The sequence below is a fragment of the Colobus angolensis genome, unplaced genomic scaffold, assembly GCF_000951035.1.
Source record: "Colobus angolensis palliatus isolate OR3802 unplaced genomic scaffold, Cang.pa_1.0 Scaffold2, whole genome shotgun sequence".
In the NCBI taxonomy this organism is placed as follows: domain Eukaryota; kingdom Metazoa; phylum Chordata; class Mammalia; order Primates; family Cercopithecidae; genus Colobus; species Colobus angolensis.
The window spans coordinates 2,692,324-2,707,633 of record NW_012115154.1 but is presented as its reverse complement, the minus strand read 5'-3'; the positions used below and the strand labels follow the sequence as shown (position 1 = coordinate 2,707,633).

General features: G+C 39.8%; 1 protein-coding gene across 3 annotated transcripts in view; it reads right to left on the bottom strand.

Annotated features, from left to right (window-relative positions):
• BPGM (2,3-bisphosphoglycerate mutase) overlaps positions 1 to 15,310 on the bottom strand; it is a 32,630-nt gene that overhangs the window by 15,318 nt on the left and 2,002 nt on the right. For 2 of the 3 annotated variants that reach the window (XM_011941227.1, XM_011941225.1), the window contains one exon: positions 2,108 to 2,769. In XM_011941227.1, coding sequence (XP_011796617.1) covers positions 2,108 to 2,708 — 601 coding nt within the window. In that variant the 5' untranslated portion in view covers positions 2,709 to 2,769. Of the gene's footprint in view, positions 1 to 2,107; positions 2,770 to 5,548; positions 5,872 to 15,310 lie in introns of all 3 variants that reach the window. The other variant, XM_011941226.1, reaches the window with a different exon arrangement.

The window sequence follows — 15,310 nt, the reverse complement described above, 5'->3', positions numbered from 1 at the left end:
TAGGTGCTTTCTTACGGCAGCACTGGGAAGCTACTACAGCTATATGCATAGGTGTGGGATTGCTGGATCCTATGGTAACTCTGTGTTTAGCCCTTCTGAGGAACTGCCAGATTGTTTTCCAAAGTAGGCACACCATTTGATTAAATTAATTTCATAAATTGCTAATAGTTTCAAAACCTCCCTCAAATGTGGAAAAGTAAGTTTTGCTATTGTCTAAACACACCCTCTACATGTAATTTTCTCTTTGCCCCCAGCATGGTTATAGTCTTCTTTACCACCGTTTCTAAACGTTCCTATTTCCCTCAAAAAGAACAGTAACAAACAGTTAAATCATCAATGCACTAGCAGGAGGGAATGTGTACAATCAGCTGTGGGTGGGCTGTAGAATGAGTTTAAAGAGATCTATAACAAATTTGAAGACAGGTGAAGAGTCAGCGGTATTAAACAGTAGGAAACTTTTTAAAAGGGGGACTTCCAAGCTAAGAAGGTGGAGAAAGAGGATCCTAAAGGAGATAGTGGCATTTTCTTGAGGGAAGCGAGCCTGGCCACAATAAATCTGAGTCCCAGTTCTAAAAAAGGAGTTGGCACAGTTGAATAGAATACACCTCTCGCAGAAATTCTGAAATTCTGAATTTCAGTTTGCTGTCTAGTAGGAGCCTCAACTCTTCTTCAAACAATAAAATACTATGGTCCATTAATGATGAAGTTATATATCACTAATGATGAAGTAAAGATCTAATTATCCTGAACAAGAACAGAAACTTTTATATACTTGAGTAAATAAGATATGCATGTGTGTGTGCACATGCACATAAACACGCGCGCGCACACACACACACATATCAAGTGCCACGTCTAGCCAATAAAATTTTAGTATCTAATAGTCTGTAGATTTTAGGTCTCTGCATGACTAATGGATGTCAGCTATACAAGTAATGATTTAGTTCTTAGTCATGTTATAAAAATCAGGGGAAAATAATCACATGCTAAAGATTACTTCATTTTTAACTAATAATCTATTTCTACTTATTTCACATACAAGGTCAGCCTTTTTATTTGTCACAGCCTCTTATAGAAAATTCAAGCGGAATGAAAAGGAATGGTGGAGAAATGTCTTCTATTTATTACCAGTAAGCTAACTGCTGACAGGGATGAAAGGCAGGAAAACACCAGATAGGGCATATCATGCAAAAACCACAATCATCTGGGATGAGTGGAGACAGAGAGGGAAACGAGAAATCCGCAGAACAGTCAGAAATCCAGAAGGGGTCACAGTGCAATCACTGATGCTCAAAACTGGTGAACCTGAATTCTCAAAAGAGTTCATTTGGTTCATGTTACTTAAAAAGAAGGCAACAATACAATATGTTTTAGTATACATGTAGAACACGACATAAAGTAGTTAAAATTATGGCGCTGCTGATTTCCAAAAATTGAGAGTCAAGATAAATAAATAAACCAACTATGCTTTTAGTTTCCTTCCCCCTAACTTTCTTCCGGTCAATGACTAAACCTGCTCTGAAAAGAGGAGTGAAACAAAAGAACTGCTCAGGAAACCTGCGTCTGGAAACACAGCAATCATTGTTTAAAGTTGGAAGAACATGAGCAAAACTGAAGTCTAGATAATTTACTCAACTTGAAAAACTCATATTTACTTTCAAGGCCGTTTCAACAATTCCTTCCTTTCCTAGCTTCCTTTCATTTCACTACAACAAGCCATACAGTCCTTTAGACCAGTGCTTCTCCAAGTGTGGAACCCCAATCAGCAGTATCAGCATCACCTAACGCTTCTAAGAAATGCAGATTCTCAGGGTGCATTACTGCTTCCGAAACTTGGAGGGTGGGACCCAGAGTCTGTGATACACCAACCTCTCCGGGTGACTCTGATGCTTGCTAAAGTCTGAAAACTGGTGCTTCGGGTAACAGGAACGGAAAACGCACAAGAGATCTGATTTCTAGAACAAGATGATTCTTAAATCTGAAGTGACAAAGGGGGATAGAGAAGGAGAGTCTATTGTGTAACCGGGGCATCATTAGCTTAATTTCTAGATTAAGGCCCAGATATCACACTTGGCAACCTCTAATAAGTGGTATATAAAGCTGGTACCTTCCAGGTGTTTTAGGAGCGCCCTACTGCTATTTCCATGAGCAGATATCAGAATGGTTTTGCCGCGTAAGACTTCAGGAGCAATCCTTTCATTCCAATAGGGAAGGAGTCTTTCCAGAACATCCTTTAAGCTTTCAGACCGTGGCAGTTGATCCAAGGGCACATCACATACTTTATACCTCCGGTCGTTGTAGATTTCATGGTAGTAAGGATGAGACTCCTCAATGGGAGGCGGGGTTACATTGTAGCTTCTTCTCCAGAGCCTCACTTGTTCTTCACCATGATTCAAAGCCATTTGCTCCCTGTTGAGACCGATCAAGGCCCCATAGTGACGCTCATTTAGACGCCAGGAGCTTTCCACGGGCACCCATTCCTGCCCTAGCTCTTCCAGGATCAGCCAGGCTGTGTGAATGGACCGATTAAGGACAGATGTGAATACAAGATCAAACTCAAAGTTTAACGCTTTGAGTTGCTTCCCACAGTTCCGAGCTTCCTCCATGCCTTCACTGTTGAGTTTCTGATCCACCCAGCTACAAAAACGGTTCTCCTTATTCCAAGCACCCTCTCCATGTCTTAACATAATAAGTTTGTACTTGGACATACTGATGGCTGAACTTCCCAGGCGTTTTCAAATGGGCTAATATTCAAGGACAGCAATACATCTAGAAAGACAAGAACAAGGCTAAGTTATATTCTTCATTCAACTGACCACCTAGGGATAGAAACAGTTTTACAACATCCAATTTCTAAAAGAAACTGAAATCCCTTTGAACAGTCAGAAATGTGATAACTCATACACTGGGACATATACAGGCATATTCTATAGATATTAATAATTCATTACAGGGAATCTAGTTGTTTTTCTGATGTTTGGATAGCATGTTAACTGTATGACATAAAATAACAAAACACTTCATTCTAATGGCATGCTGTGTTTCTGCCAGATACAAAGGCAATTTGTGCTTACAGTAGAAAGGACTTAATATAATGGGTTACAGACGTCTGAAAGAATGACTAGTAGCTGGGAACTCCCAGCTCCCAGCAGCTGACTCTACACTGAAGGCGTCCTTTTCACTTTGTTTTCCTGTGGTGGAAAAAGAAGTATTTACCAGTCTCACATTCTTATATTATTAGAATAATATAGAAGTTATTAAACATGTTATTTCAATGCACCACTGCATATATCTGGCATGTATCACTGGCTGGTGGCAACTAGCTCTTCAATGCCACAGGCTACATCACACACTAGAAAATCTAAGGTATGCAAAACACATCAGTTCAACATTCAGACAAATTAAAAATGATTTAAAGAGACACTAACACCAAATATGGTATGCACCTAAATAATCTTGCACCTGCCTGAAGACAGTTTTCAGCAGGAATAAATCTAGATGCAAAATAAGCTATCAAAGGCAAGCAGCTGAGGGATGCTGCCTGTACAAACAGATCTGGTCTGTAGGAGTGAGAGGAACCACACTGATAAAGAGGCCACGCCTCCTCCTCCCCAGCCCTCCAGATATCCTACACACACCAGCTACATCTTAGCAGGGGGAGAATCTAGTAAAGGGAGACCAGCAACTCTCAAGCTATGCTGAACTCCTTACATTTAAGCTGCTGGCCTGAAGATCTGCTAGGCCCACTCTGTCCTCGGAGAATCTGCTGACACGGCTGCTCGGTCTGCCTCTCTCTCCTTGTGGTGGACACATCTGCACTGACAACACATGCTTGGTTTACATGCCCGGCGTCTCCATCTCCGCTCCAGTGTCTTTGCACACTGGGTTGTAAAGATTATACGAGAACTAGGGCCTGGTCTTCTGCCACTCTTGGCAACTTCCATTAACTGGAGATTTTCTGTCCCACTTAAACTGAGTCACCCACAGTAAAATAACAATCAATGGCAAAACTGATTGGAATCTAGATCTAGTTTCTACCTTTCTTTAGTAATTCCTAGAGATTCTGAAGGGAAAACAGTCTTTAAAATAAGGTATATTTCAATGGAAGGCAAACAGAGGACTTAAGGGAAGAAATCAAATTGAGGTGATATGCAAGTACCGTCATGTATTGCTTAATGAAGGCAATATGTTCTGGCAAATGCATCATTAGGTGATTTCGTCGGGCAAACAACATAGAATGTACTTACACAAACCTAGATGGTATACATAATTTTACTTATGTATGTTTTTTCATATGGAAAACCAAGTATCCCAGCACAATTAATGAATATCAATCATTTCCCCTACTCGATCTGCAATGCCAATGTCAAGTGCCACATATCGGATGTCTATATATGCTCCATTGCCATCTTACAGGATCACCATCATACACGCGATCCATGCTTGACTGAAACATCATTAGGTGGTGCATGGCTGAAGTTGAAAGGCTACAGCAGTTAGGATGATGATTCTCCTTCCTTGCTAAGTGCCAGGTTGCTGTGCATGTGGAGCAGGGAAGTGCCAGGGAACCAGAAGAGCCTAGGCTCAGGACCCAGGTGAGAGCATCCCACAGAGCCGAGAATTCCCCGGGAGGGAGCCCAATGTCTCTGTCCTTAGCACAGAAGGGGCATCGGGGTGGCAGAACAGAGAAGGGAACAAAAGGTATCTAGGGAGTGTTTTGCCAGAATAGTCATGAGTCTAGCAAAGTTCAAGCTTCAGAGCCCCTCACCTGCAAGAAACCAAGCAATAAATACACACATACACCCACACACACACATACACACACACACACACACACACACGGAGGGGTGTGTATATGTTAATTTGCAAATGGAAGATATTTTTGCATTGTTTCTTTACAAAGCCCCAATCCACCAAGTAGTAGAAGCCCGAGCTCTATCAAAAACTGTATCTACCCTTTGTAACCATCTATCATTTTGTTTTGTTAGTGGTAGCAGAGGAGGGGGATGGAGAAAAAAGAAAGTATCAACTGTTGTTCTACCTTCACTCTCAGTTTATCTTGTCAAGTGAGAAGCCTCCATAAGCTAATGAAGCCGTCCTCTCTTCAGTTAAAGAAGGGCATGGTTAGACAAATTTTGTAGACAGAAGCACCTTTCCACCATCTTTTGATTATAAACTACACCAAGGGGACAAAACAATGTAGCAATAGCAACATGGATACTCAGGCACCCACCACCAAGCTTTGTGCTCTTATTCTCCTGTATTTGCTTACTGCATTAAAAAAAAGTTGTTTTCTTTTTACTGAAAAAATACACACACACACACACACACACACCCCAGAACAGAGGAACAGTACTGCAGACACAGCAACTATGCAAATACACATCCTTCCCTCACTCTGAAGCACAGGAATACATTTACACAGGTGAATATATGATAAAGTACTAAATTAGTATATCTATCTCAGGAAAACAAAAGGTCACTTTCCTCTCTCCTCCCTAGTACTACCAACAGACTTTTCCCACTTAACTAACTGCTGCATATTTACAAAGAAACTGCTGAGGATTAGCTTGCAAACATAAAAACTTCTATCAACATCCACTGGAGCTGATTTATCCAGTGTTTACCAAGAAATACACAACGCTGTAGCCAGTGTGACTTAAAGTTTAAGGCATGGATTGCAAACTCAAATTCCTACAATGGCCAGGCAGCTGTGTGAAGTAGAGTGCAGCTGGACTACGGGGAGTGATGGGCACCGTGAACTGCAAGGAATATGCATGCTTCTCTGAAGGAGGCAACTCTTGTGTAAACAGTAAAAGCTTTCCTATAACCTCATCTCATTGAGCCAACAGCGCTGTTCTTAGAACTTTTCTGGAAAACAAAAAGAAGATGGGATTGCTGACACCAAAGACTAGGGTGAATGCAAGACCCAGAGTCAGACCACAGAGAACCTTTAAGTAAATAAACGTCTTTTTTTAAAAAGTTAAAACAATCCTTTCAAAACCTCCTAAAAATTTATGTAAAAAATAAAAGGAGAACTTATTACTTAGCTCCCGCCCACTGCCCTGTGATACTGAGCAATTGAGGTTTCTAGATCTTCCAATTAAAAAACAAAAAAAAAAAGAAAACGTATTTTTACCTGATATCTGATTTAAATATTAGCAACTAATGTACATTTGTAAAATGTGAGTGAAACAAAACATTTCTTCTGCAGGCTAGATCACAGCTGCTAGCTTATGACCTCTGACTCAAAGGGAAACCTCCCCTAGGCCACAGATACATGATGCAGCCACCATACCCCAGCAGACACAACCCAAGCATCTGGACCACTTAACCAGCTTTCCTGTTATTGTCCAACACAGCCTTTCAAAGGACAGACCCTCTAATCCCCATAATGCTCTGGGCTTCCTTCTCCCTGACCCACCTTTAGAGCCCTCCCTCCCCAAACCATTTGCTGGTGCCCTGCAGAATTCCTAGCTCTGTCTTCAAACTCCCACTCAGCTTTGAGCATCAATTGTGCTGAAAAAGAACTGAACTGAAAACTACCTCTTCCCAGGTGACACTGCTTCTCTCTCTCGTAGGGGGTGCTCATGCCTCATACCCTAGGGTTAGGGTCAGGTGATGGGCAGCGTCCTGCTTCCTCTGCTGACCAAACTGCCCCTCCCCCACCATCCTGGGGAGTTGGGGAGCTTCAGTGTTGAAAGTCTTGCTATATTCAGTTGAAGTTCTCTTGCCCTCATTTATTAACTGCAAACTAACAATTAAACTCCTTGAAAATTGATCTTATTTTAAACCTTCAATTCTTCCTATCGGTCTTAGGAAAATGTTCAGAATCCTTCATGTAGACCTGCAAGGCTTTGGTTGTATTTCCTTGAGCATGTCAGGTTCTTTCTTGCCTCAGTAGTTTTGGACACACTCTACCCCATGCAGAACACTCACCCTTCATCTCTTCTCTCCATTGCCGCTTCAGTCCCACCCTGCTTTAGGTTAAGCTCTAGTCATCCTTTAGATCAGTTGTGTCCAGTCAAGATATAATGCAAGGCACAATGATGTTTTAAATTTTCTACAAGCCACATGAAACAGTAAAAAGAAATAGGTGGAATAAATTGTAATCTTGTATTTAATCCTATAGGTCCAAAAGTTATCATTCAGACATGGAGTCAAAGGAGATCATTTTGGAACTTTAAAGGTATAATGACTGCTCTATTGGATTTCGGACTTGTATGGGGCCTGCTGTACCCCCTTTGTTTTGGCCAATTTCTCCCATTTGGAACAGGTGTATTTACCCAATGCCTGTACCCCCATTGTATCTAGGAAGTAACTAACTTGCTTTCAATTTTCTCGGTTCATAGGCAGAGAGGGCTTGCCTTGTCTCAGATGAGACTTTGGATTTGGACTTTTGGGTTAATGCTGGAATGAGCTAAGACTGTGGGGGACTGTTGGAAAGGGCATGATTATGTTTTGAAATGTGAGGACATGAGATTTGGGAGGGGCCAGGGTGGAATGATATGGTTTGGCTTTGTGTCCTCAACCAAATTTCGTCTTGAATTGTAGTTCCCATAATCCCCATGTGTCATGAGAGGGACCCAGTGGGAGGTAATTGACTTATGGGGGCAGTTACCTTCATGCTGTTCTCATAATAGAAAGTGAGTTCTCACAAGATCTGATGGTTTTATAAGCTTTGCCCCCACTTCACTTATATTTCTCCTTGCTGCCACCAAGTGAAGAAGAACATGTTTGCTTCCCATTCCACCATGATTGTAAGCTTCCTGAGGCCTCTCCAGCCATGCCGAACTGTGAATCAATTAAACCTCTTTCCTTTATAAATTACCCAGTCTCTGATATGTCTTTATTAGCAGCATGAGAACTAATACAATTCTAACACATGATCCACACAAAAATTATTAATAAGGCAGTTTACATTCTTTTTTTCATAGTATGTCTTTGGAATCTGGTGTGTATTTTATAATGAAAACACATCTCAGTGTGAGCCAGCCACATTTCAAGTGCTCCATAGCCACATGTGACCAGTGGCTACCACACTAGATCATGCAGCTTTAGAGCTCAGCTTAAATGTTAGTTCCTCCAGGTCAGTGGTTCTCAAACTTTAATGTGCATCAAAATCACATTAAACAGATTGCTTGAGCCCACTTTCAGAGCCTGATTTAGTAGGTCTGGGGTGGGACTGTGAATATGCATTTCTAGCAAGTCCTCAGGTGATGGTGACGTGGCTGGTCCAAGGACCATGTTTTGAGAACCCCTGCTTTAGACAGACTTCTCTCCCTTGCTCTTCACTCATTGGGAAGTAGGTCAGGCCTGCTGATCTACTCCTAGAGCATCCCGCTTAACCACATTTGGTGCACCTGCGATGGATCCCTTGAGATATATTACCTGTTCAATGGCTATGTACCCTGTAAGACTGTAAGTGGCATCAAGGCAGGTCTTACTGCTGTATCTCTAGAACCTAGCACATCGCTTGGTACATGTGAGGCACTCGGTAGGTGTGCTGACTGAATCTAAGTCAGACAGAAATGACTGGATTGTACTCATGAGAGTAAGGCTTGAGAGTTTTAGTAACTGCCACAGTAAAAACAGTTGGCAGGGCCAAGATGTTAGGAAGCTTTAGCTTAAGAATCCCAGTGTATCTATGTCAAAACAAGAGCCAAGAATAATTATCCATTATAGTTTTGTACCTTGTACTTTTGTACTATAAGTTTACTATACTCATGGATGGCCATAATCTCCACAGAAAAAAAAAATGGAGAGTCTGATTGACTTGTCCAAAAACATATGGCCAGTAAATGGCAAACTGGAACTGCAACCCTGGTTTTCTGCCTTCAGCCCACCACTGGAGATATTAGAGTCGTGGTTTGAGGATCTTGGCTTACTTGGCTTCACTTCACAGGGGCATCTCCAGTCCTAACTTGTCCTTCCGAACCCAGGCAGCCATTTCATAAAATGCAAACGAACAAGGTGAGCATGAAAGAGGGCTCAGCTTATTAGTATTCTTGAGAAGAACCTCAAGGCGCAAAGTAAGCCAGGCAATAGTCACCCCAACTTATAAAGAGGAACCTTACTAAGAATATATACTCCCCACCCCAAATTAAAAACAATTCCTTTTCAACCTCAAGCTTTATTTTTTTGTTTTGTTTTGTTTTTCATAAAAGCTCACCAACATGCACCTGGTTTCTCATTTATCCCATAGCAAAAGTTACTGGCACTTACATTAAGTACCGATTTTAATCAATAATTTACATCATGTTAAAAAAAACAAAAAAACATAGGTTATTGAATTATCCCCCAGGGTGTCTTCCTTTTTAAAGTGTGATCTGGCTTGAAGAAAAAGTTTACTAAGCAAACATCTTTTACATAACTCTGTATCTTATCCTCCCTCCCCTTCCTCTTGTCCATTTACCTTCCCTTCTAGCCATTCCTTTTTTAGTTTCCTGACACCTGACTTGTGCCTTGCCTACTCTACTGAAAAGGTGTCTCAAAAGACTGCAGGTTAGTTACTTCTTACTAAGTGGAGATCATCTTCTCCATGACTTCTCTAAAACAGACTACTTCAATCAAGAAAAAAAACCCACTAAGATTTTGGTGTAGCATTTCCTCCAGCTCTTCCATGATTACATCTCGGTCTTGGGTCTCTGCATTTTCTTACCTACCTGTGAGAGTACTATGAAGATGATCATATTAGTCACAGTAGCCAACATTCACAGAGTGCTCACCTATGAATGTTACTTCAATGTTACCTGGCACTGCAAATCCTCAACCGCCATTCTATGGAGTGGCCACTATGTTTACTCCCATTTTACAGATGAAGAAACAGGAGGAGAGGTTAACTTGCCCAACGTAACAGAGGCTGCAAATGGCAGAGCTGGAATTTAGTCTCAAGAAGTCTATATCTATGCCCTGAACCATTTTGCTACACTATCACGTTGAAATCTGAGGCTAAGTCTTCAGTTCTTGGAAACCTTTTCTCACTGCTTTAATCACATTAAAATGGATGACTCATAAATTCAAAGCCCCAAATACTCAGTCTCCCTAGCCTGACCAATTAATTCATTCTTCAAACATTTTGCAGATTCCATTTAGGGACAGCCCAATGCTAGGCCTATGAGGAATATGTAATCCAACAAGAATTATGTCTTCAGTACGTGTGTGTGTGTGTATGTGTGTCTAAAACTCAAAGTAATTCACACCATGAGAAAGCACTTCATTAGTAAAAGACAGGTGGGAAGGGAGAGAATATTTCTGAGTAAGGCTTCATGGACACAGTACTTTTTAAGCTGGATTTGGAAAGGCAAGGTTTAGATTTACAGAAAAAAGTAAAGGAATTACAATGTAGGGGAACAGTGAGTGAAGGCAAAGGAGCAGATACATATGGAAAATGGTGAGCCCATTCAAACTGGTTGGAGTATAGCTAGAGTAACCACACATCCTGATTTGCCTAATAGGCAAAAAATATTCTTTCCATAAAATTGAAGTTATGGTTCAAGATTAGCATTCTTTCGGCAAGGTCAGGACAGAGAGGGTAGTTGGGAGAAAGATGCACATGCATCATTATTACAGAACAGTATTGTCTTAGGCCTGTTTCCCCAACATAATTACTACTAGTGTCCCATTTGGAAAATTATATGGCCACTCTAAGTACAGGATATAACAAGGAAGCAGGAGGAGACTAGCCTAGAAAGATAAGAACAAATAATGACCCAAAAAAGGCCTTGTTTTTCTATACATATTGGGACATCATTAAAAGTTTAGTCAGCATGCATTTTAGCAGGATCAGGCAGCACTTACATACAGAGATAGACCAGAAAACCCAGGAGTATGAACACTAGCTGAGAGGTTTTTGCAATAATTCTGGTAACACAGGATAAAGACTTGGACCAGGACAATGGTTGTTTAAGTGAGATGAAGGAGATAAATGTGAAAGACACTATAGCTTAGCTCAGATATTAGCAACTTTTTCTGTAAACCACCAAATAGCAAATTTTTTAGGCTTTCTAGGCTACACTGGTCTCTGCCATAATTAGGCACAATCATATCATTCTGCCATTGCAGCTGAAAGCCACCATACGTAATATATAAGTGGATAAATCTGTTTCAATAAAACTTTACATATGGACACTGAAATTAGAATTTTGTATAATTTTCATGCACATGAAATATTAATTTATTTCAACCATTTTACATGTAAAACCCATGCATAGTTTGTGGGCTGTTCAAAAACAGGCAGTAGACATATGATCCAGCAAGTCCCCCACTGGGTATACATCCAAAAGAAAGAAAATAAGTATACTGAAGAGATATCTGCACTCCATGTTTATTGCACCACTATTCACAATAGCCAAGATATGGAAGCAATTTAAGTGCCCATCAACAGATGAACGGATAAAGAAAAATTGGCACATGTATACAGTGGAATATTATTCAGCCATAAAAAGAATGAAACCCTGTCATTCACAACAACATGGATGGAACTGGAGAGCATAAGGTTAGGTGAAAGAAGTCAGGCATGGAAAGATTAATTTCACATGTTTTCAGTCACATGTGGGAGCTAACAATTTTGAAAACTGAACATATCGCAATAGCAGAATTATGGTTGCCAGAGGCAGGGAAAGGTAACAGGAGCAGGGAGGTTAAAGTGAGGATGGTTAACAGATACAAAACTATAGTTAGAACAAATAAGATCTAGTATTCAGTAGCACAATAGGGTGATAATAATTTACTGAATTTTAAAAATAACTAAAATAATGGAATTAGAATATTCCCAAAACAAAAAAAATAGATAAATCCATGAGGTAATAGACAAATGCATGAGGTAAATCAATTAACCTGATTTGATCATTACATATTGTACACCTGTACCAAAATATCACATATACCTATAAATATATACAACTATTATGCACCCATAATTTAAAATTAAAAATGTAAAATTTCTTTAAAAAGGTATAGGCCAGAAGGCCTCAATATGTCGATCTTGCCCTAGCTGGATCCCACACTTAGATCTACTAATGACAGCAGCATTTTTAACCTTTAAGCATCCCGTCATAGAATAATCCCAACATTATAAAATCACTAGATTTTATTCTCGGCCAGAACGGCAAGTACCATGAGTAATGGAATCCCATTCATAATTGTTTTTATTCCTCATAGAAGGCCATAGTGAGGACATTTAAATCAGTCTGAGTACTTGACTTTTGCTTAACTAAATTATTTAGGAATGGGTTCAAGATAGAACCCTAGGGGAAAACTACGGGATTCATCCTGTTAATCTCCTTCAAAAATATCATGTGTCATTTTGACACACTTTACCCCATTAGACATCTTCATAAATTGCCCCATAGTGCCTCACACTTTAGGTGAATGTATACTTGCTCAGGAGTAGGTGCTACGTAATTGCTTTGACAATAAACAAATCGGTGATGCAAAGTTCACACTTTGCAGGTGACTTATAACTTTCAAAGACCTTTCACTATAAATGTATAGGAATTCCATCTAAGTTAGCTATAAAGCAAAGAATATTCTTTCCATAAATGCCACCATAAAATTGAAACATAAAATTATGATTCAAGATTAGCATTCTTTTTGGCAAGACAGGGACTGTAGATAGGGGAATGATGTACTTGCAAGGCACTGCATTTACTAAGGTTACCCCTCTAATATTTTCGAGATCCCTAAGTACTTTCAACAAATGTAGCAAGATCATCTGCTGCTGCTTCCTACTCCTTCATTAAACTATATAATTCCACATATGAAATTACGTGAAATATAATTTCACATTATATTTCTCCCATAACTGAGGCTCCTGTGTTACAAGTACTCCCCATAACTGAGGCTCCTCTGTTACAAGTACTCCCCATAACTGAGGCTCATCCTGTCTTCCAAACTGACACTCCTGGGACTTTGCTTCCTCCCTTCCTCACGTGTTTGAAAATTAATAATGCCTAAGACCCTAGTGGTACAACTCACGGACAAGTAGGACAAACTACAGGGTAAAGTCCAACTTAAAAACCTAGTTTTTCTTGTATTTCCAATGTTTGAGCAAGAAATTTGATCAGCAATGTAATGTTGAAGTTATATAAAATAAGACAAATAGAACCAGAGTCACTTAGATTCAAAGCTCACATTTAAATATTAAATAGTCAGGTGCTATCCTAGACACTCAGATGATGTTTTCGTTGGTCCAAACCCTTACTGTGTGGCTTTGAGCAACTTTTAATCCCCAGTGCAATGGGAATCTAACTTTATAGTAAGATGGGCTATTATTTGAGGACAGAGAAAAAGAACCATGTCTCTAACCAATTAAAAAGGAACAGTTCTCAAGGGAAATGAAATCTGGGGCTCAGTTCCTTAAGGCTTTTACTGTCTTAACAAACTATGCCTTCCCCCATATCAAGTTCACTATTAGATGTTCAAACACAACTGCACCTAAAAGTGTTCCATGGTCTATTACTTTTCCTAAGGCTTTGTAGAAACTTTTTCATCTGTACTTGCAGTTATAAGAATACCTTTTTACCAGGAGCAAACGTTACCACTCACGTTTTCCAGACACTAAAACCCTCTCATTCACCAATCTTACATCTACTAATATTTCCTACTGATTGCTTGTTACAAGAATAACCAGCCATACCAGGCAGATCCCTACTCGCAGGAAAGAGAGATACATGTGTAAGGAGACGTGAATTTGCTCAGGGCACGTTGCATGTTCCAGCCTTCATGGCATCATCATTGTGAACAACACCCACTCATGACAGACCCCTCCTTCCTATCTCTGGTCTTTGTCTTCCCCAGGGTAGTAGCTTTTATCAACACAAATTGTTTCCACCAAATCCTAAAAGTCTAAAGTAAAAACAACCTAGATATGAGCCCAGCTCTGCTACTTACTGACAACGTGATCTTAAGTTAGTTATTTAAACTCTTTGAACCTCAGGTTCCATACCTGTAAAGATGAGGATCATGAAACGACAGCTCTCAGGGGGCTATTAGGAAGATTAAATGAGATTATGGTAAAGCACTCTACCAAAAAGTGAGAGGTAGAATGGAGCAGACTTTGACTAACTCATAAATAATGGCACAGATCTCAGGCCTGTCAAAGCAATCCTACCTTGCCGATGATATGAGCAGAAGCAAAAACTGGGAATAAAGTAAAATGAAGGGAGGAATTAGAGGGGAAATGCTTAAATTAGGTGGTGGAAGGAGGAATGCAATCAAATATTGTAGGATGGAAGGTGATGGTAAGATACAGTCTCAGAAGCTTACCAAGTACTAATATTCTGCCATCCAAATGCTTTAATGAAGTGGTTAACATTTAGTTTATATTTTACACAGTATGTTTTCCTCATATTGGTGGCCAAATTTCAGCAGAAGGGTTTTGTTATTAAGTAATACTTTTTATCCTCTTTTGTTCTGCCACCCATATAAACATCTTTCATATCAGATTTTATTCCAAGGATGTTTCAAGAAACCATTCGGTTCAAACATTTTTGTGACCTCTGTTCTTCAGGCACTAGACACACAAAGATGAAGGCCCGGTGAATTTAGGTGCTCCAATCATTACTTAAAATGTGCCTCTTAATCTCAACCAACCACAGAAGGCAAAAGAGGAAGAAAGACTAAAAGCTCTACCCAAACACTAACAGTGGTTGCTTCTAAGTGACATTTTTCTGCCACATTATACTTCTGTATGCTCCAAATTTTCTACAATAATCTGGTTTGGTTTAAATATGAACACAAAAGAGTACATCCTTGTAATAGGGACAAAAATAGGAAGATAAATAAGACCTAGTATTTGCTAGCACAACAGGGTGACTATAGTAAAAAATAGTTTAATTGTAAATTTTCAAATAACTTAAAAGAGTATAATTGGATTGTTAGAAACACAAAAGATAAATCCTTATGGTGACAGCTACCCTATTTACTCTGATGTAATAGTACTGCATGCCTATGTCAAAATATCTCATGTAACCCATAAATATATACACCTACTAGGTACCTACACAAATTAAAAATTAAAAAACAAGAATATATGCTTGAAGCCGGGAACTTTTACTTGCTACTAGATGGCACAGAATTTACTGCAATGAGACTCTGCTTGTGTACTAATCATTTTTACTTTAAAACAGACTTTTAATACAGAGTTTATACCTCAGATATAATTTAATGCAACATCTGCTTTCTAAAGATACAAAACTCGAGGTGGTAGGATCGCTCGAGCCCAGGAGGCAGAGGTGGAGGTTGCAGGGAGCAGAGATGGCGCCACTGCACTCCAGCCTGGGCAAACAGCGAGATCCTGTCTCAAAAA